We start from the raw sequence: 17,842 nt of genomic DNA on the forward strand, positions 1-17,842 counted from the left end.
ATCTGGAGGGCATAAACTCAAGTCATAAATCTAGTCCCTTAAAAATGTTAAGAATCAACATGAATTACTCCAGCAGGCCCTAAATAATAACATCATATGAGTGCTGGGAGAGTACATCTCAGACCAGCTCCCATCACCACCTAAGAACTTCAAACAAATGAGGGAAGCATTGTGGGCCAGCCACTATGAGGTGAGCACAGGGTATAAAGATCAGGACACACTGAAGTCTCAGCATGATCACCACCACCCTGTTTCACTGCCTCCAAAGATGTTCCAAAGGGAGAAAAAAGTGATATAACAAGACAGTTCCTGAAAATGTGCTAAGGTTTCAATTATTCTACAAAGCAAGGTCAATGGTGCAAAATAGAGTGGTATGTGAAGAGAGTAAAACAATTTTTACTTCTTACAAAGAGATACATATATAGCAAACAAATATCATGTATACTTTCCAGTTAATTTGGTAAGCGTGTATGTTCTTACTTTTATGAAAATAATGTTTTTAATATCTAATAAATGCTATATTTTACCAACCATAAAAATTTACAAGCCCTTATAACTAAGATAGAAAAATCTTTAATAAGCTCATTTAGAAAGTGGCTTAATAAACTTAATGACTTCAGCAAAGTGGAAGATTTCTATTAATATTTATGTCTGATTTCTGTATCAAGAATTTTCCAACTATCCCTCAGAAGCATGCCCCCTTGTATGTGTGTGTGTGTGTATACACATACACAAATATTTTAATTAGCAAATTTCCCCTAAGGTGGAATGAGTTTTCACTATCATGCTTAAAATGTTAGTATTCTGGCAGTTACAGAAATAAACACTGTGTATCTTTTTCTTATTGTTAAAATTTTTATGTAGTGGCTTCATATAAAAACCTATTTCATTATTTGTTCACGTTTTCTATTACATGATAATTTTGTAATTATTGTCTTATATGGAACTATACAAATTCGGGCAGATTTACCATTACAGGTTTCTAAATCTTTGTTATTGTCCCCATAATCATAAACACCACTTTGAATTGCTTTAAGAGCCTGTATTTAAAATTATTTTAGAATATGAATTGGGGTGAAAGTCAAGAGGTGCTTGTCCCTGAATTACAAATTCTGTAATGTTTTCTGTCAAAACTGAGACCTTCTCGAGTTCCTGAATAAATACAGCAAAAAGGTAAAAGCAATTTTGAATTTGGCCAGCAGATAAATAGACATTAACCAGAATACTGGTGTAAAAGGAAGGCTTTGTTTAAACAAATAATGAGGAATACCTACCTGTTCACTAGAAAAGTATCCATGCACATATTCAATTGCTTTTAATTTGTATTCTGTCAAAACAGCCTAAAAAAGAACACACACACACAGAGTAAAACATCATTAATATATGTAAGGAGCACAGTAATATGCATATATCAAAACTGCCTAAGTAACTCAACAGTGGCAGGTCTACTTCAGCCCTGTCATGCCGAGGAACCAAGGTCACTGAGGTGAGAAGACCTTCCTTCCACATTTCCAGGTTCCATACTGTGAGGGAAACACTGAGTAAGCACGAAGATCTTCTGGGCCTCCCTACCAACTTCTACAAAGATTGGGAATAAAACTGTAAAAGAAATAATTCAACATTAGTAAACATTACACATAGAATTCCTAAATATGTAATTAAAGAGTTTCAAAACATATCAAATCCAACCAAATTCTCATTTTTAAGATTTTAAGATTAAACATAACAGATGTTGTTACTCATTAATGTCTGTGCCTGCCACTAACTGGCACTGTAGACTTCCAGAGGCATTTTAATTCCCTTAGAGTTTCCTCACTCACAGAGGGAACACTATTTACCGTCAACCTCAAAGAGTTACTATGAGAACTGTAACAGTGGACATTAGATCAGACACATAATAGGTATTCAGTAAATGATGGTTCCTTTCCTTTATGGAACCTGTCAGTGAGTGAGAGAGAAGTTGGTGGCTTTGATGCAGCACTATCTCGAGTCCACGAAATCAAATGTGCTCCCCTTGCAGCTATTTGCCCAGCTTAGAGATGGAAACAGCTATCCTATGGTAGCCACTAATCATTAAAAACGAACTAATTCCTTTGCTTGTACTACAAAATAATTATAATAATTGTACTTCTCACATATATCATTCTGCTAGGAGAAAGTACTATGACCAGTCAACTGAAATACGCTGGGTGCTCAGTAGTTCAATACTCACTGAAATGGGAGAAAATGGCATTCTAAATAATGTTCACTTAGGAGTCTGGTTATCAATATAATGATCGGACACAGTCAAATACAAGTTTCTGAATAAAATCTTGGATTGTACTGATGCCAAGTCATATCCTGAGAGGTTCAGCTGTAACCCCAGGCAGGACAGCACGGTGTTCTGCAGGCAGAGTTTGAATACTAGACCTCCCCACTTACCAGCTGGGGAGACTTGAGCTGACTAGTTAACCTCACAGAAAGCAGGCTACCATCTGTAAATGACAAGTATAGTGCCTACCTCAAGGGTTGGAAGGAGAATCAAAAGAAGTAATGACTGGAGAAAGTGCTTAAAAACAGGTTCACAAAGTTTAAGTGCTCAGCAATTAATAGCTATCATTCCCTTCTTATTGAAGAACTAATTAAGCATTGTTTTTGCCCCTTTCTACTCCCCTTCCTAGTTCTTCTCCTAGTGGCCCCTTACATGCCTCTGTTTTAAATGACAATAGTGGCAATCAGTATTATCTATTATATAAACTCACTGTGATATTCAAGAGATGACCTGGTTTAAACTGACTTACATTTAAAAGTCTCAGAGCAATTTTAAAAAAATCAGTAGTAATGCTCATATTTAGACATGCCAATATTTTATTCAATTTTAATAGACTATGACAATGTTGACGTATGCAATCATTTGGCAGAGACGGTAGAAGACATATCATACCTGCAGACCAGAAATGCAGACTTAAGTTACCATCTCATGTGAACAGGACTTTCGTATCTGGAAAATTTCTTATTCCCCTCGTTAGAACTTACTGTGACATTTTTAGTCACTTGGAAGAAAATGTGCACACTGACAACCTTTGTTTTCCAGAAGTAAAAATATGCTGGTTTACTTGGACTCACAAATTATTTCCTCACGAAAAGTAATTAAAAATCAGCTCGAGAACAAATTGTGACAAATTTCTAGGCATATAATTAGTAAAGCAACATTTTAGTTCAAAAATTAATTGGACACATTGGGTTTGAAAAAGCAGAATTTGCTCAAAAAAACCGTTCAGTATTATCAAATATGAAAAACTTAACACGTCAATTTGAAAAAAGAAAAAAGTTGTATAAAAACAAAGTAACACAGCAAGCCCAGAGACAATTTTAGTAACAGTTTTGTAAAGTGAAATAAATCAGCACCAGAGCACACAGGAACAATTCCTTCCGTTTCAGTCCAGGGTCGTAAACGTATGCAAATGACGAAAGAATAATTGCCCGGAAGGTCGAAGGAAAGCAGCGTGTGTTGATGTAAAAATGGTACATCAAGTCCCTACATTTCAAAATAAGTAACTTCTGGGTATTCTTGTGCTTGAGATACTGTTAGGGTCGACTACCTTCTAGAATTGTTGCTGTCTGGTTCACTCTGGGAGGTGGGATCCGCAGAGCAGCCTCAAAAAGCAGCAAAAACTTAGAAAGCAGGAGAGAAAAAGTTTTGAAACTCGTTATTGACGGCCAATTCCTAAGAAAGTGACTTTAAACTTAATGCCTTTAAAGTTATCATCAGGACACGAATTTTGCATGGCCAACGCAACAAATATATTCCACCTAATGCTTAGATTTGAAAACCCCAACATAACTACCATGAAAGAAACTTTCTGCGTATTACCTCTCGTTTTCAGTCACTCTTGTGGTACTGAAAGATGATAAGCTCAAAAATATTCAACTACTTACCCAAAAGTACAGAGCTATTAAAGATTTGTAAAGCCGGCTTCGGAACGGAGTGCCGTCGGAATATAATTCCTGCGACACCACGCTGAGTCTCAAATTTAGCGTTAACGTAACTTAATTTCTGTTTATATTGGAAACGTATCAAGATACAAACTCCGCCATTACACGTGAGAATTCAAACCAATCTGGCAATCCTAGGACCCTCATTCTGCACAATCTCTACATAGTACCTCAAACAGAGTCTAAACCATGAGAATTCATCTCTCATAAAATAATTCATGGACTCGAGTGTAATTACCTTTCTAATTTCATCCAGCACCATTTCAAAGGACTTTTTATCCATCTTGACTACTTTCCCGACGTGGTTTTTAAGTTATACTTGCAATTACAACACGTTCATCCCTTGTCTGCTCCGTCGATAGTAAAAATATTGATAGCTGAAGAGGAAAAAAACTCCACGAGCAAAAGAGAATGCGAAGAGGTAGAGAGTATTGCAAACTTCGCAAAAAAAAATTTTTTTTTTCAAAACTGAGAGTCGGAAAAACTTTTTAAATTAAAAGCAAAAATTACTCCATTCAGGCTTCTCCAGCGTATTCACACAATGCTTCAGGGTACCTCGGGCAAGAGCCAGGTCCTCTGAGACCTGCAGAGAAACCCGTGGCTCCGCGACGGGGCTGAGCGCCGTTTCCCTGCAGCGGAGGGCAAGGAGCCGCCAGAGGAAGCTCTTGAAGCCGCCTTTCCAGGTGAATCGGCGGGCAAAGCAGAAGCACCTGCACTCGGGAGTCCCGCGGGCGGCTGGGAAGGAGGCGCCGGTCTCTCAACCCGCACCTGCGCCTCGGCCGCCGGCCGCGCCCCTCACCGCCGCGAACCCGGACACATGGCCCCGTTCGCACTCATCCCCAGCCGCTCCGCCCGACTCCTGGGTACCTCGGCCCCGGCAGCAGGCTGCCCGGCAGGCTCTTTGTTACCAGCTGCTGCGGCTTCCGGGAACGGGCCGGCGGCTGTAGAGCACCGGGAGCCGGGCGAAGAGGGGCACGGCCTCGCATAGGGGGACTCCGGAAAAACGCAGCCCAGACAACGCCGGGCGCCCTGCCTGGTTACCCCTACAACCCCCACCAGCTCATGGGGACCTACGATAAAGCCAGTCGCGCCCAAGTAAACTCAACACTGCGCCGCCAGCTTGGGCCCCTCTTTCCTGAAAGCCAGAGGTGGGGTCCTGGTGTGGGAACATAGGCATCCATAGCGGATGCCTGGATGAAAAGAAAAGGATGTGGCAAAAATCCTTCCCGAAGTCCAGCAGTCATTATTTTGAATGTTATCCCCAGTACACGTAGTTTTGGAGTGTGCGACGTTTGGATTTTGCGGTCTGAATTAAAAAGAATAAATGGCGAGTGATTAAGGCATATCTACGGGCGCCCATACTTTGGTGGCCAAGGGAAGTCCGCGGCGCAGACTGCCCCGAGGGCGGGAAAGGGTGCTCACTGGGTCAGTCCAAGCATCTGACTTGAGGGCGGGGACCGCGAAATGCACACGAAATCCGGAACTCGTCTTCTTTGATTTTCATTCGCCCTGGTCTCTGTTCCCTTTCGTACTCAGAGCTCGTGCCTCCGGGGTGGGGAAATTGGAGATGCGGCCCCGGGCCCGGGGGTGACCCTCTGTGCCGCAAAGAACCGTTCGAGCCTGACGCTGTCCAGCCCTCCCCAAGACATCTGCAGACCCTTGTCCCTCGCCTGGCTTCCCGTCTGGTCATGGCGAGATTCTGGGTCTGCGTAGCCGGTGCTGGCTTCTTTCTTGCATTTCTGGTTTTGCATTCGCGTTTTTGTCGCTCTCCAGTGAGTTGGGTAGTGAGGAAATGACTGTCGGGTGTGCGAGTGGCCCTGTTGGGAGGCGTCGCCCCGGTCGTGGGATGGAGGAGGCAGGCCCTGGTTCCCTCAGTAGCTTGTTTCAAAGCCTGCATCTGGGTCCGAACTGCTTGACTCTTTAAGTTTAAAAATTTGTATGTGTTACAACGCCATTTTCCTGTCTTTCCCAACTCCTCCTACACCCTCAAATAATTTCCGACTTGTATGTGGTGGTGTTGGTCTTTAGGTATATAAGCCCATTTCTTTGGAATTATTTCAGTCTAGCAAACTCCTGGTTGTCAAGGCATGCTTAACAATAAGCCTCGTTACCCCCTCCTTCTCTTTTTTTCCTTACCTAGAGGGTAAACTAAATCTGAATTGTCTGGTTTTATTTAAGGTTTTGAGGAACTTTACTTTTGCAGTTTCCTGGAGAGCTGAGGAAATTCTTTACCGGCTGGATGTGGGTTGGCCTAAGCACCCAGAGTATTTTACCGGAGCAACATTTTGTGCTGCAGTTGACTCCCTCAACGGATTGGTTTACATAGCTCAAGTAAGTGAAATCGGGATTAAAAAAAAGTTATGAGCACAAAGAAAACAGCAGCCTTCCAGTCTTGCTGTAGTAACTGACCATATGCGTTTATATCATGCTAATTGTGCGATTTGTTTTTGAGTTAGTTTCAAGTATTTTGGTTTCGAATGTGAAAGATATATTAGATTTTGAACATTAGTAAAATTCTCAGTTAATTTTTTTCTTTCCCAAGATACAGATTACCTTTCCTTAAAGCTAATCTTAAGAAGTTATTTTTTGTATACCTTCAGAGAGGGGATAACATCCCAAAGATATTAGTGTTCACAGAAGATGGGTATTTTCTACGAGCCTGGAATTATACAGTTGACACACCTCATGGTATATTTGCAGCAAGTACACAATATGAACAATTCGTCTGGATCACAGATGTAGGAAGTGGTATGTATAGTAATATCTATTAAATTATCTTGCTGGAAATCGCATCTTTGCACATATCCTTGGTTGTATTGTTTAAAATCAGAGTTGCTGAATGTAATTGTAATTTCTTTAACGATTCAGGAAATCATATGTTTTTAACTTTATATTGTACTTCTGTGGAATTAAGAAATTTGACAAGGAGCCTGTTAGTATGATCTTTCCTTGAACTTGTCTAGGGACTTTTTTCTTTTTTTTCTTTTTGAGACGGAGTTTCCCTCTTGTTACCCAGGCTGGAGTGCAATGGCGCGATCTCGGCTCACCGCAACCTCTGCCTCCTGGGTTCAGGCAATTCTCCTGCCTCAGCCTCCTGAGTAGCTGGGATTACAGGCACGCGCCACCATGCCCAGCTAATTTTTTGTATTTTTAGTAGAGACGGGGTTTCACCATGTTGACCAGGATGGTCTCGATCTCTTGACCTCGTGATCCACCCGCCTCGGCCTCCCAAAGTGGTTAGGATTACAGGCGTGAGCCACTGCGCACGGCTGTCCAGGGACTTTTTAAAACATCAGTTGCTTTTCTCAGATTAAATAACTCTAAACCTCTTCACTAAAGCCAAATGAAATGGCAGTCTCTAAAAGCAATGACTCTGGAGTCCTTGACTCTTCTTTTCCTTTTCCAGTTACCTTTCATAAAAGATTGTGAAATCGTAACTGCTTTGTTGCTCAGAGTGCAAAGATTGCGGAAACTGGGTGTTAATGTTTTTGAAATTCTACTGACCGAAGCATGTCTGAAATCTTACTTCCATCAAATATTTTTAATAGAAAAAGCTGAAAAATGAAGTGAGCACAACTGAATGTGCAGCTATGGAGAAAGTTTTCAGAGAAACAATTCACCTGTGGCTGTAGCTTAAGACAAGGCAATAGCTGAGCTATCCTGGCATTACCCCAGGAATTCAGGAAGAAATGGGATTATAAAGACAGTATTTCTAGTATTCCTTGGCCCAGTTATGCTCTTGAATTGAAGGACATCCTGTTTCTATAGTTCTGGCTAATTCAAATATGTTTTTTATTTTTTGAGACGGAGTCTTGCTTTTTCGCCAGGATGGAGTGCAGTGGCATGATCTCTGCTCACTGCATCGGCTCACTGCAACCTCCCTCTCTCGGATTCAAGCCATTCCCCTGCCTCAACCTCCTGAGTAGCTGGGACTACAGGCGCATGCCACCATGCCTGACTAACTTTTTGTATTTTAGTAAGAGATGGGGTTGCACCATGGCCAGGATGGTCTCGATATCCTCACCTCAGGATCCGCCCACCTCAGCCTCCCAAAGTGCTGGGATTACAGGTGTGAGCCACCATGCCCGGCCTCAGATACCATTTTTTAGAGGTAATGAGGTCTCAGTTTCTATAAGTAGTGCCATTATCACAGCTATTCTCGGAACCCATAAAATTTCTGGGCCTTAGCTGATGACCCATTTATTTCATGCTGTGTTTTAGATGGTAAGATTTTGGTTAAACCAAAAAAATCTATAGATTATCACTGAATGCATTGTAATACTGTAATGAGAGTTTACTATTTTCACTTTTTTCTTGAAGATCCACTGTTAAAGACATTTTAGTTCATTTTATTCATGTAATTTTAAAAAATAAGACTTGATTTCCAGAAGTAGAAAGAGCACAGACAATCCCTTCATTCTTTCCATTACAGCTAATTTTTTACCCAGAGATCTGAAGACAGTTTTATGTTCCTAATTCCCAAAGGAATAGATTTCCTGTAATGAAAAATATGGCTACAAATTAGCCCTTTTTTAAATAAAAAAATTGTTTGTAGTCTTTTTTGCTAGTTTTTAGAAAATTTGAGGCTTGTGTGTTTTTTATTGCTATAAACTTTAGCTCAACTGTCCAAAAGTATAATAATAAATAAATTATTTAAGATAGAATTATAATGCAAACTGATTCACTTTCTGGTAAACTCAGTGTATCCAATTTGTCTTCTGAATACCTATCAATTAATTTGGTATATGTACCTTCAAGTTGATTGCTGTTAACTGCTTTATGATATTCACTTATTAATATTCTGCTTTATTTTCTTGCTTGTAAGATATTTTAACTTGAAGAAATTTTAACATGAGAAAATAAGACACTCATGATTTAGAAAGATTATTTTCTTCTTAGCAAAGAAATGTTGAAGGTTGAATTTTGAATTCCTCCGCAAGGTGAAAATGCAGTTTAAAAGAAAATCTGTACCATAGAGAAAGTTTTTGTTGACTTACTGAAGTTTAAGATCTGTATACGTATGATTGAAATAACAGTTTCAAATATAAGTTGTTGCCTTTACATTTTCTTCGTGAATTCCTTTTATAAGCAATGTTTATTCAAGGTCATAAGATTAAAAAAGAAAATGGTGCACCAATAATTTGTTAATATCCTCAGTTTCCTGTATAATGAGTCGATTATATGGATGTTATTTAATTTAGAACCTGCTTATTTTGGACTAATGGAGGTTTTAATTCATTAGGCTGTAATTTATGAAGAAGCTATAGTGCTTGTCAATTACAATATGTAATTTCCTAAGCCTATTACGGTGTAGTTCTATCAAATTTTTCAACTATTTATTACTGTTTAATTCTATCACATTTTTGCTCTTTGCTTACTTGAAAAATCTGAATGTTTGTATGGTGGTTTTATTTGTGAGATATGCCTATCTATCTTTATAGGATTCTATGGTCATACTGTTAAAAAATATAGTTCCTTTGGTGATCTTGTTCAAGTCTTGGGTACTCCAGGCAAAAAAGGCACTGGTTTGAATCCCCTGCAGTTTGATAACCCAGCAGAATTATATGTAGAGGACACAGGAGATATTTACATTGTGGATGGAGATGGAGGATTGAATAACAGATTGATCAAACTGTCCAAAGGTACATGACTTGTTTACGGTATTATAAAAATATTATAAATTGGATTTAATTTGTTTGATACTTGGTGTAATGTTTTAAGTGTTGTGTATGAAGCGGTATGTAAAGAGCTAAGTGTATTACTATGAGAAAACTGAAAAACAGATAGGTATGATTGCCCGCAATAAATGATTCTGATAACAGGCCAACCTATTCTTCACCAAAGCCCAGGAGATTCCTCCAAAAGTAACTGGCAATGGTATGAGAATTTACAGTGGACTCAGGAGATAAGTGTGTATTCTATTCAATTAAGAATGTAGAAATTAGAAACCTGGAATCCCAGAGTCAAGTGTCCTACAGGCTGATTAATTAGCAAACATTTTATTGAGTGCCCTCTCTGTGTCCTCTCTAATATCAGGAGGCACAGATCTATTATATACGAAACAGTGAAATGTAGTCTATGGTATTGATTCTTAAAGCAAAATGGACTTAGGAGGAGAAACTAAATTGCCTGAAGAAATAGAACAAAATGTCATGAAGGAAGTAGTTATTGAACTAAACTGGTTTTGGTGGGAAGAGAAGGAAGGATGGAGCGAACATTCATGGAGGGCTTATCATGCATGGTCTACAGGCAGTTATTAGCAGAAAGAAGGTAAAGGTGCACTTTTTCAGCAGCAGAAAATATGATTTGGGATGTTTTTGAAAGCTTATTTGAGGATTTTTAAAGCCATGTTTTTGCCTATGAAGAGGTTTTGAGGTTTTCTTAGTAGGAAAGTGATGTCTCAGTAGCAGTTTTTATAAGCCGCTCTATCAGGATCTATTGGGCTCCGTCATTTGGAGGCTGTGCAGTCAATTTATCATTTAGTAACTGAATTTGGTTAGCAAAAGTTACAAGGGAGGTAGGATAAGGATAAAGCAAGAATCTAAAAAATTCAGTGAAAGAAATAACCACATCTGCAAGAATCCAAAAAATTCAGTGAAAGACACAACCAAATCTAGGAGACAAATTGAATATGGGTGTATTAGTTTCCTGTGGTTGCCATAACAAATTGCCACAAACTGCGTGGCTTTAAACAACAGAAATTTATTCTCACCATTTTGGAATCCAGAAGTCAGAGATCTGGTAATGCCACGCTCACTCTAACGGCCCTGCCTTCACTTCTAGTTTCTGGCAGCTCAGGCATTCCTTGGCTTGTGGCAACATACCTCTGGTCTCCATATTTACATGGTGGCCCCTTCTCTGTGTGTTTCTGTACTTCAGTCTTTTCCTTCTTTCTCTGAACAAGGATTTAGGGCCCATCCTAAATCCAAGATGATCTCATGAGCTCCATAATTTAATTTTATCTGCAAAAACTATTTCCAAATACCATCACATTCCCAGGTATTCAGGAGTTAGGACCTGGACATCTCTTTAAAGGACCACAGTTGAACCCACCATAGTGGGTAATGAAGGAGATAGACGGTAAAATCATAATGTGAATTTTTAAGGTCTGTGGAATACTAATACCAAATAACAGATAAGGTGGGAAGGGGAACCAATTTTAGGGAGAGGATGGGATAAACCTTAAACAATGATTTTGAAGCAGTCATGACAAATTCAAGTAGCGATCATAATTAAAGAGGTAGATTAATTGCCTAAAGCAGAGAAGGAACTTGTAAAAAAATAAATTGTAAGAAATGGGCATATGGACAGGAAGCCGAGAAAGCATAGTCAAGCGAACCAGTCATGTAATTAAATCGTTATTTGTAACCTGTTTCATAAAATATGCAAATACATGAGACATTTTGTATGTGCTCTGACTATATATTTTTACCATTTATAGATTTCATGATCCTTTGGCTGCATGGAGAAAATGGGACAGGGCCTGCTAAGTTCAACATACCTCACAGTGTTACACTTGATTCAGCTGGTCGGGTAAAAATACAGTGTCACTGTGCCTGGGACTATGTGTCTGAATATGTTTGTGCATATGTGTGTGTGTATGTGTGTGTCTGGGCATGTATATATAGATTGTGGTATACATGTGTGTTAGTGGGTATGTTTGGGCAATTACTCTGGGGCTGGGTGTGCACACATATTTCTTACAAATGTTTGAGTCCTATAGTGAGGGGTTCCCCAAATATTTAGAAATGAGCAAAATGGATTTCCTATGTCACTTAAAGGATAGATGGAACAAATAATGGATCTGAAAATAAATAGAGTTACTTGGAAGAAAAAGTTCCCCTCTTACTAGAAAAATTCCACTAAAAGTGTTTAAATATCTTTTCAGTTCTCAAGGGAAAAATATGTGCTGATCTAATATGGAGTGAGAGGAGTTAACCTTGGAAGTTTAAAAAAGAGTTATCTAGGCCGGGCGCGGTGGCTCACGCCTGTAATCCCAGTACTTTGGGAGGCCAAGGCGGGTGGATCACGAGGTCAAGAGATCGAGACCATCCTGGTCAACATGGTGAAACCCCGTGTCTACTAAAAATACAAAAAATCAGCTGGGCATGGTGGCGCATGCCTGTGATCCCAGCTACTCAGGAGGCTGAGGCAGGAGAATTGCCTGAACCCAAGAGGCGGAGGTTGTGGTGAGCCGAGATCGCGCCATTGCACTCCAGCCTGGGTAACAAGAGTGAAACTCCGTCTCATAAAAAAAAAAAAAAAAAAAAAAAAAAGAGTTACCTAGGCAAACTCTTGTTCTCACTAGCTCCACTCTGCTTAGGGAACAGAAAGCTTTAGCTAAACATTTCAATCAGTTTCTCTCTTTTCTACCCCACTCACTACTATCTCTTTTGCCTTTACTCAACCTCTAAGCATAGATCTCACTTTTTTGAGGTTACCTTTTCACAACGAAACTCCCACCAAAAAAATTTGTATATTAGTTTCTCCTCCTCTTTCCCTATAGCAGCCTGTACTTGCTATCATAGTAACTATCATACTATATTATAATATTTGTCTGTCTCCCCTAATAGATTGTAGGCTGTTTGAAAGCATTTACTGAATCTCTTTTGCTTTATATCTTAGTGCCTAGTACATAATAGTCATACTTATTTATTAAATGACTAAATGTCTTGACACATAATGGATACATTAGGCTACTTGCCTTCATACCATTAGGCATTTAATCCATTTCTACTGATTCAGTGCTCAGCAAACAAACTTCTAATTATGATTTGGCTTCGTAATCATAATTGATTGACAAGAATGAGAATGTTTTGATCATTAAATCTTCTGATCTGCCATAAGATGTTAACCAACCATGTGAACTTTGTATGTAAATTGGGAACTGAAAAGTTGGAATTATGCTTTTATGCATTATTCTCCTGAGCATGGGTAACTTATTGTGTGCTAAGAAAAAAAATCAAATTTCAGAGCATGCAAGACCCAGGTAAATTAATCATGGTGAGGAACACCCTTCTAAAAGCCCTTGGAAATCATTTGATGGGGATACTTTGGCATTCCTGAGTAACAAAGACTGTCAGTTTTACACAAGTGTGTTTTATAACAATAGCAATTCTGTTCTGAGCATTTTACATAATTAACTCATTTAATCATCAGCACAATCCTCTATGAAAGGTTAATCAATTCCAGAGTTAAAGACTTGTTGTTATGTGTTAAACAAGATTTCCCATAATCAAAATTCATTGAGTGTTGAGCAAGAAAGATGATGCTAACAATCTAAAGCATCATTCCATCCTAGGGTGTAAACCATATTTCCTCCTGGGTCATTTGTCTGAGATACTAATCTAAAAATCTTTAAGAAAACCCATCCTTAGTAAAGAATCATAGATCAGGAAAAGACCTTGAGAAATTGTTTCATTTAGGCATCAACAACCTTTCTAAAATGATATAGTGAGTCTTCATTTGTTTCTGATTGGAGATGAATTCAGTGGCTATCAAAATTTACACACATTGATGAAGATGTAGTCAGGGTTAGCTGTGAAGAAATAATCTCTCAATCCATAAATCCAAGAAATCTCAAGGACCAAAAGCAGGGAGGTAGAAGTAAAGAGGACCGACCCACCCCCAGTCCATTCTTTCATACCTCTCTACAGTCCTGGCCACAAGTCATCAAAAACCATTTCCCTTTATGTATGCCTTAAGTTGCATGCATGTAGCCATGAAATGTCATTTAGAATGCATCTCACTTGTTGTAACAATTTCCTTAATAACCCATTACAGCCTACAACAAACCTAAATTAAACCTATTACCATTCTTTATGTGTTGCTAAAATATCTCAAGCTTCGTCTTTAATTGGTTCAGCACTCTGGACATGTCTTGGTAATGGCAGGTAAGGGTTTAATGATATTGCAGTATGAATGAATACTTCAAATTCTGCTATCTTGAGCTCTTGAGAAGGAAGGCTGTTTTTCCTTGTCATGTTGCCTGGCCCAGGAGCTGACAAGCCAGTAATACTCATTGAAAAATGAATGCTTGTTAGAGAAATGAATGAATATTGTTACTTTTCAGTATCTACTGATCCTCTGCATTATGATAGAGTACTTCAGCGTTTTAGTTATTCATACATTTAGAACAATAGACAGTATTATAAGCTTTGGGTTAAGACAGCTTTGGGTTGTGCCTCTTGCATTTGTAAGCTCACTTCAGAGAGGCAGTCAACCTTTCTGAACTTGAGTTTTTCTTCTCCTGAAAATGGGACTTATAATACCTTCTTTGGAATCTTCTTAAGTATTAAGTGAGATAATGTATGTGAAACTAATGAAAATAAACCTTCTTTTCCCTTTTTTCTTCTCATATTATGGATGTTTTTCAATTGACTTTTTTTGTGTGTTTCTCAGGTGTGGGTTGCTGACCGAGGAAATAAAAGAATCCAAGTATTTGATAAAGACACGGGGGAGTGGTTAGGAGCATGGAATAATTGTTTCACAGAAGAAGGACCTTCTGCAGTCAGGTAATTGTTTCTTTTTATTGCAGAATGCTTGTTTTAGTTAGTGCATAGAACTCACTTCCTCTGAATAGCTAGCTGAAAGTTTAAAATATTTATTGTTAATTTTGAATTAGGGGAAAATAGAATTATACAGACAAATTTGATATCTGATACTTTCAGATGTCAGATCAAGTGAAAACAAGAAATAACATAGGCTAGACCTCTCCTCTAGCCTTTATTTGGTAAATTTTTAAACACAGGACAAAATTCAAACCTAGCCTAACGTCAGTTCTTCATTAGTTTCATTTTGTGTAAGACTATGATATTGATACTTTAAAAAAATTTAAGCTAATCTTTGGCTTTGCCTACTATCATGCACCCCTTACTCCCTCATATACAGAATTAGATCAAATTAAAATTCTCCTTAAAAGAATCATTCAGCAAGTAGTTGCCTACTGTTGTTTGGCACGGTAGGGGATTAAAATGTTGAAAAAAATACCCTTATGTCTATTTCACAGACATTTAACATGTCTTTCTCCTTAGATTTACTCCTGATGGGAAGTACTTGATTGTGGCCCAGCTGAATCTTAGCAGGCTCTCAGTTGTAGCAGCACCCCCTGTGGGAAGCATTGGAGAGTGTTCTGTGATCAGCACAATCCAACTAGCAGATCAAGTTTTGCCGCATCTCCTAGAAGTTGACAGAAAGACTGGAGCAGTCTATGTAGCAGAAATTGGAGCAAAACAAGTACAAAAATATGTCCCTTTGAATAGCTATGTTCCTCCATTTGGTTCGTAATGTTTATTTCCTGGAAATATTTCAAGTGGCAATTCAGATTCTCAAATTCACTAAGTGCTTTCAGCACATCATTAAAAATGATGTTCAAGCACAAGAATTGATTTTTACCTGATCTAGTATCAGAATGGTTTGTTTTATATCATTAAGAATCATACGTTTTGTTGCCCTCTTGAGACTTAGTTTTACTTAAAGTGCATAAGGATATTTTAATGAAAGGAATATAACTTAAAAATGGGGTTGGAAAGAGGGACTAAGGTTGTAACCTCATTATTTGCCCTGGTAGACTAATTCTCCCTGGGTAAAAAAGAAAATGGGAATAAAAGTGAGCTTGCAGAATAATTTATTAAATTTCACGTGAAGAACTCCAGACCTCCAGATGGTGCAACTAACATAAAATGAACTGCCTGAGAGACTGTAAATAGGATAAACTATTGATTAATTTGAGTACCTACAGAGTGCTGTGTCTTGGCAACTTAAAATTGAGAAGCAGAATTGCCTTTTGAGCAATTCTCTGGGGAGACAATTGTCTCTGGGGAGACAAGCAGGCAAACAGTCACAACACAGCAAAAGCAACCTTAGAGCATAGTGGGACTTTCGGAAGTAGGAGCACTTTTGACTGAGGCAATCATGGATATTTCACGGGAGAAGTGACTTTGAGTTCAGACTTGAAAACTCAGGAGGAGCTTACCAAGGGACAAGGAGGAGAAAATAATTTCCAAGTAAAGAAGGTATAAAAAGTTAGAAACGTACTGTACACTTTGGTAGGCATTTTTTTAAAGCCCAACTTGGCTTTTGTCCGTTACCTGTAAGATACTTAACATCAGTCAGCCTTTAAACGTAGGAATAAAATGGCTGGCATCTAAGCACTTTTCTAAAAGGTTTTTATAAATAACTAAGGAATGTAGTGATTCCTTCTCATTGTTTTCTTTTTGTTTCATTTTTTGTTTGTTTGTTTTACATGAACTCAACTTATTCCTAACATTTGTCTACCTCAAAGAAATTTCAGGATTATTTAGATAACATAGATATGTGCCAAATACTTTGAGCTGTAAAGATGGATAATTTCGGCCCGGCATGGTGGCTCACACCTGTAATCCCAGCACTTCAGGAGGCCAAGGCAGGTGGATTACGAAGTCAAGAGATCGAAGCCATCCTGGTCAACATGGTGAAACCCCGTCTTTACTAAAAATACAAAAATTAGCTGGGTATGGGGTGGTATGCACTTGTAGTCCCAGCTACTCAGGAGACTGAGGCAGGAGAATCGCTGGAACCCAGGAGGCAGAGGTTACAGTGAGCCAAGATTGTGTCACTGCACTCCAGACTGGCAACAGAGCAAGACTCTGTCTCAAAAAAAAAAAAAAAAAAGATGTATAATTTCCTGCCTTCCTCCTTCTACATCTTCTCCTCCCAACCCTCCTTTGGTCTCAATATTGGCTTCCCAATTAAGACCTTTTTTTCAGTTTCTTTTAGCTTATTACAGGTTCTGGAGGAACTGCCATTTTATAATCTTTCAAATCATTCTTCCCCCCTTCCTCACATCAGCTTTCTGCTTTCCCCAGTGTTTTACTGTAAATTATGTAGCATATGACAAATCTGGAGCTGACTTTGCTCATTACCTGTGCTGGAGTATTTTCCAGACCTAAAGGGACTCACACTTTTTTTGACACTTGGATCGTATCTCTTCTGTGTGGTTAGGAAGGTAAATCTACCAACAGGAAGCCCTGTGCTCTATTCCAAGGCCATTGATAAACGTGTTTGTGCCACTGATTGGACTATATGACCTTGAACAAGTCACCTTCATTTTCTCTTTAGTGAAATGGGAACTTCATTGTTTCCTCTTTCATGAATGCTGTAAGAATCAGATGTGCACAGATATAGACTTACCCTTTGAAATCTATACCTCTGGATTCATTGGAGATATTTTATTAACAAAGGCCCTTCTAAATGTGCTATTTATCTGATAATATCAACCAGATTTGCCTTAATTTTGTGTTTATAGCATTTATCAAAATGTATCCTCAGAGTCTTTATGCAATTAGCTAATATGGTCGGTTGATTTGGATAAAAGGAAGTAATTTCAGGGTTTGTTTTTAAACCAGGACAAGAAGTGCAAATGCCTCTTTGAAGCAATTTAGGCTAGGTAAACTAATTTTGTCATTTCAAAATGTTTTGTTTTACTTTGTTTTATATCAGAGTCATATAAAACTTGCTGAAAATATTTCTGAATATCTTTGTAAGACCCTTAAGTTTGGATCTTTCAAGTAAAATGTTTATTGATCAGAGAAAACTTGGATGAAATCTGATGGCAAACAAAGATTTACCACAAATTATTAAACAATTTGTTCTTAGGTCACTTAACAGATTAAAAGACTGCTTCAAGCAATGTAGTATAAGGCTAAGGCAGTAAAGTCCAACTTTGGTTTGGCCCTTGCTGGTATTAAGCACTTTTGGATTTCAAAACTGAGCAGATTGGATAGCCAGCATTACAACTGGAAACTCAAATTTTTGCATTTTTGGCTCATCAAAATAAATGAGAATTTTAAAAAGTCCTAAATTTATTACTTTAATTTGTTGTAGTCTC

The 17,842-nt window shown here is 38.5% G+C and overlaps 2 protein-coding genes across 5 annotated transcripts in view; one reads left to right on the forward strand and one right to left on the reverse strand.

The window, feature by feature from the left end:
- The window catches only part of PROSER1 (proline and serine rich 1), a 28,109-nt gene extending 22,962 nt beyond the window's left edge, over positions 1-5,147 (reverse strand). The window contains exons 1-3 of one of the 2 annotated variants that reach the window (XM_032294526.1): positions 5,050-5,147; positions 4,214-4,413; positions 1,275-1,340 (exon numbers count right to left, since the gene is read on the reverse strand). In XM_032294526.1, coding sequence (XP_032150417.1) covers positions 1,275-1,340; positions 4,214-4,258 — 111 coding nt within the window. In that variant the 5' untranslated portion in view covers positions 4,259-4,413; positions 5,050-5,147. Of the gene's footprint in view, positions 1-1,274; positions 1,341-4,213; positions 4,414-4,530 lie in introns of both variants that reach the window. The other variant, XM_032294525.1, reaches the window with a different exon arrangement.
- A 193-nt stretch (positions 5,148-5,340) lies between these two features.
- NHLRC3 (NHL repeat containing 3) lies at positions 5,341-15,567 on the forward strand. 3 transcript variants are annotated; one of them, XM_032294528.1, is made up of 7 exons: positions 5,341-5,747; positions 6,154-6,306; positions 6,576-6,723; positions 9,417-9,617; positions 11,417-11,508; positions 14,377-14,489; positions 15,009-15,567. In XM_032294528.1, exons 1-7 carry the CDS (start codon positions 5,664-5,666, stop codon positions 15,259-15,261), a joined length of 1,044 nt encoding a protein of 347 aa, XP_032150419.1. In that variant the 5' UTR covers positions 5,341-5,663; the 3' UTR covers positions 15,262-15,567. The 3 variants fall into 3 exon arrangements, with proteins under 3 accessions (XP_032150419.1, XP_032150421.1, XP_032150420.1); XM_032294529.1 differs by having other exon boundaries at positions 5,407-5,691; positions 6,179-6,306; XM_032294530.1 differs by lacking the exon at positions 9,417-9,617.
- The last annotated feature ends 2,275 nt before the right edge of the window (positions 15,568-17,842 follow it).

Source organism: Sapajus apella, unplaced genomic scaffold, assembly GCF_009761245.1.
Source record: "Sapajus apella isolate SASKATOON/1434 unplaced genomic scaffold, GSC_monkey_1.0 scaffold32, whole genome shotgun sequence".
NCBI classification, from domain to species: Eukaryota; Metazoa; Chordata; class Mammalia; order Primates; family Cebidae; genus Sapajus; species Sapajus apella.

What these genes read in the sequence shown, in the direction of transcription:
- NHLRC3 (XM_032294528.1), top strand. Translation starts at nt 5,664, where the DNA reads ATGGCGAGATTCTGGGTCTGCGTAGCCGGTGCTGGCTTCTTTCTTGCA. An exon ending in ATTGATCAAACTGTCCAAAG is followed by an intron (nt 9,618 to 11,416) that starts GTACATGACTTG and finishes TACCATTTATAG; the next exon opens with ATTTCATGATCCTTTGGCTG. An exon ending in GAAGGACCTTCTGCAGTCAG is followed by an intron (nt 14,490 to 15,008) that starts GTAATTGTTTCT and finishes CTTTCTCCTTAG; the next exon opens with ATTTACTCCTGATGGGAAGT.